Source organism: Ipomoea triloba, chromosome 1, assembly GCF_003576645.1.
Source record: "Ipomoea triloba cultivar NCNSP0323 chromosome 1, ASM357664v1".
NCBI lineage: Eukaryota > Viridiplantae > Streptophyta > Magnoliopsida > Solanales > Convolvulaceae > Ipomoea > Ipomoea triloba.
In genome coordinates, this window is record NC_044916.1 from 20,331,463 (window position 1) to 20,335,350 (window position 3,888).

General features: G+C 33.6%; 1 protein-coding gene across 1 annotated transcript in view; it reads right to left on the reverse strand.

Moving 5' to 3' along the window:
* Positions 1–1,490: 1,490 nt before the first annotated feature.
* The window catches only part of LOC115998439 (IQ domain-containing protein IQM3), a 4,516-nt gene continuing 2,118 nt past the window's right edge, over positions 1,491–3,888 (reverse strand). The window contains exons 5-9 of the mRNA XM_031238022.1: positions 3,671–3,758; positions 3,250–3,396; positions 3,053–3,145; positions 2,614–2,715; positions 1,491–2,401 (exon numbers count right to left, since the gene is read on the reverse strand). Of these exons, the coding sequence (XP_031093882.1) occupies positions 1,934–2,401; positions 2,614–2,715; positions 3,053–3,145; positions 3,250–3,396; positions 3,671–3,758 (898 nt within the window). The 3' untranslated portion in view covers positions 1,491–1,933. The remainder of the gene's footprint in view (positions 2,402–2,613; positions 2,716–3,052; positions 3,146–3,249; positions 3,397–3,670; positions 3,759–3,888) is intronic.

Here is a 3,888-nt window from a genome sequence, read left to right on the forward strand (position 1 = left end):
AGCCCAATCAACCTTGGACTGAGAGTCCATTCCTCCATCAATAAATATTAATAATAAGTTAATGTTTATGAAAATAATTTGAAAAAATATTAAAATTATTATATTATAAATAAAAATAAATTTATTTTGATTTATATGTTAGAATTTCTTCTAATAATAAATCAATTTATCTATTATAATTTATCAAACATAATTATCATACAATTAGTAATTAATGAAATACTCCGTAGTATCGTAATATATACCAATATATTTATAAATTTTTTACATGTTAACTAATAATAATAAATACCTAATTTTACTAAAAATATATTTAAAAAAATTAATAAAATCTATATATTAATCGAAATTACATATATGCTATCCACTAAATAATTAGATATTCACGTGAATTAATGGTCAAACAAGTCCACTAAGAAACAAAAGGTGGTGGGATGTTCTAGAATATGCAATGTTACAAAAATTTCGCCTAGGCGGCGATTAATCCCATTTTAGGTGCTAGGCCACCGCCTAGGCCGCTTAAGCATCGCCTAAGCCACTTAGGCGCTAATCGCCTAGGCCTCCTAGGCACTGACTAAGCCGCCTAGTCAGCCGATTAACTATTGTTCTTTTTTATGGGTTATTTCACTCAAAACAACATCGATTTGAGCGAAATAACTCTAAATTGTCCAAACTCTAGATATTTTTTAGGTTAATATTTAATATTTTAGTATTAACTATTAAAATATTATATAGTTTATAATTATTAGTCTTTAAAAATTTTAAAAATACTCAAACAAATTTTTAAAAAATAAAAAATAAAATAAAAAATACACGGGACCCTAAGCGCCGATTAATCCCGCCTAGGCGCTAGGCACTCCCCGAGCGATTTTTTCAACTATGAGAATATGTAACCAAAGAATAGACAAATTTTAAATTTTGTGAGTAGGATGAGTCGGTTGGAGTCAACGTAGAGGAATATGTGGTTGGTGAAAGGAGGTGGATATAGATAAGCTGCCCATGGGGGTGGGTATGGATAAGTTGTGGGAAGAATTGGGTACGGTGGGATCATAGCAAAGGAATGTATAGTTGTTCAAAAGGAGTGAATAAAGGTAGGGTTGGGCTGTGGAAAGAAAGGATAGGGTAATATCAAAACACAAGAAATTTTGCACTTGATAAAGATAGGTATGGTTAGAATTATGGTGGAGAGTGTCTTTTATTAAATTTTTTACACCTTAACATTCAATATTCCAAAATATAATAAAAAATAATAAACATTTAGTATATTAAAAATAAACTTTATATTAATAGTTTATATTGTAAAATGAACTGTCTATAGTATAATGATCGAAGAATTAGCACATTCTAATAACCATTTGAGCTTTTATAAAACATAATTAAGTTTGATATGTTTAGCATATTCATAGAGAAGTTAAGTTAATGGATGTTAATAAATTTTGCATCATACAATAGTTTTTTAAAATATTTATATCATAGACATTTTATTATTATATGTATTAAAACTTAACTTATAAAGACAATTTGTCAAACAACAAAACAGTAGCCAACATAGCGTCAAAGTTGACAGACAGCAACTTTGAGTAAAAGTAAATATGATAACATACATATATGGACAGAATGCAAGGCCTACGTCTCATCCCTCATCCATCATACAAAATATGGAGTAGGACAGTATTAGATTACTAATCTTCCACCGCAAACATGCATGTCATTTATTTCCGGTGCTCCACTTCACTTACACCCTAAAAGTGGATTCTGCTTTTCAAGTCAGACTGCTACAATACTGCACAAACTCCTCTACCCAAAACTTTAAAACTCAGTGGACTTTCGAGCATGCAAGCACACTACCACTCTAAAGCATAGGTGAATATCTGCTGCTAGGAACATATATAAAAAATGACTAAAGCTCTAGGGAGTAAATGCAGATCTCTGTTTAACATATTAACGATGCCACGGGGACTGAAGCAGATCGAATGGGGGGTGAAATAAAGCCTGCTGGAGCCCGTGGAAGTCTTGGGGAGAGGTTAGTGAGCTCCAAGGCTTGTAACCTCAACTCAATGGGGTAATCAGCAATACACCCGATTCTTGGACCAGCACCGGTTGACCATGTTCTTGAGAGTTGTTGCGCTAATTGGTAAGAATTTGATGCCTTCTTGGAATTGATCCTCTGAAGAATTACCGTCTTTGGCACCTCGGCCCTCGGGCTCTGAAGACCACCAGATAATGTCCTTTTATAGCACCCACTGGGTACAGATTTGAGAGCGCCAGCTGATTCTAAGGACAAGTCTTTCATCTCTTCATTTGGAAGCTCTGCTGGAGGAGACGAAAGAGTTGAAAGTTCAGATGTGTTCACTGACTTTACCTCTTCATAATTTTCGTAGTCTTCATTAGCCTTCTTTATCTGATGACACAAAATAGAAATTAATTAAGAGGACAGCCATTGCAAACAAGAACTGAAGCAATCAAGACGACAGCCATAATTTCACAAATTGTATCTACTAGGCAGTCACTAAGGCAGTAAAGCCACTTGCTTCAATGGTCTGCTAAAGTCAACATCATATTCAATTAAGTAAAAAACCAAAGAAATATACTACTCCGTATTAAATCTATTACCTCAACTTCATCAAGGTTTACTCCATTTTCCTTGAGAAATGATATAAAGGTATTGAGACTGTCATCAGTTGGCCGATAGTGTCCACTATATGGTGAAATAGACTGAAAGTAGAAGTGTACAAATAGTTAGATAGGTACTGGCGTACTGCAAATAACTCATTAGCAAAATCTGAGGTTTGTGGCATACAGCATCTTTTAGTAGTTCTCTTTCTATTTTATTCAATTCCCTCTGAATAAAGCGAAGAAAATACATAATACAGTGGAAAGCCTTCATTTAACTCAAGCAGAATGGATGACACGGTTAATAAGAAATATTGTAGGAAGTTCCATGCAGATTGATAATAGATACAGGAGATCCTCAATCTCACAAACCAGATTATCTATTGTAAGTTGTAACTTTTATAAAATAAATAAAACAAGATAAGGCAAATTAACCCACCTTAGGTGTTCCATCTTGTACTACAAGTCTCCCAGCAGCTAAAGTAGCCCCGCCAGCAAGGAAACTGGAATGATGAAACATTCCCTTCTTTTTCTGACAACATTGTGAACATAATCATTTCAAAGAATCAGAATTATTCAAAGAAATAGTTTAAGTATTCTGTATTCATCATGAAAGAAGAATTTTTCTGTCCTTACCTCGCCAGCATAGAGCTTTTTGGAGGTGCTCATCACAAAAATCCATTTTGCCCCTGGTGAACCTTTGGTTGTATCAAGAAGCTCTCCAGTTTGTTGATGCAAAACTTTCCCCTCAACAACTACATATTCATAATGCTCTCTCTCTTGCTGATAGTGGACAGAATGGATAGGAAAAAAAAAGATTTAGTAGTAGTCACTGAATACCCAAGAATAGGATCATGGGAGCAATCATATGAAGTGACTCCATGTGATCAAGGATATTCTTAGGACTTTTTAGACAGAGTACATTATTAAGGAAGTTGGAAGGCAAATTTATGTAATGTAATGGCAGCACTACTTAATAGTCCATTTTAAACAATATGGATGAGCAATATGTTGTTTTGGAATGCAATAAAACTTCTAAAACAACACTATGACTTACAGGTCCAAGATATATAATGCACTGCCTCTGAAGCTTTGACCTAGAGCATGCCTTGAGATCAACTTTTTTGCCATCTCCAAGATCCAACCTGCACAGCATACAAATCTAGGTTTTAAGAGATACAATACAAAGTCCCATTATATACAATGTCAGAGATGTAAAGAAATAAGACCAAAAAAAAAAAAAAAAAAAAAAAAAAAAAAAAAAAAAAAAAAAAA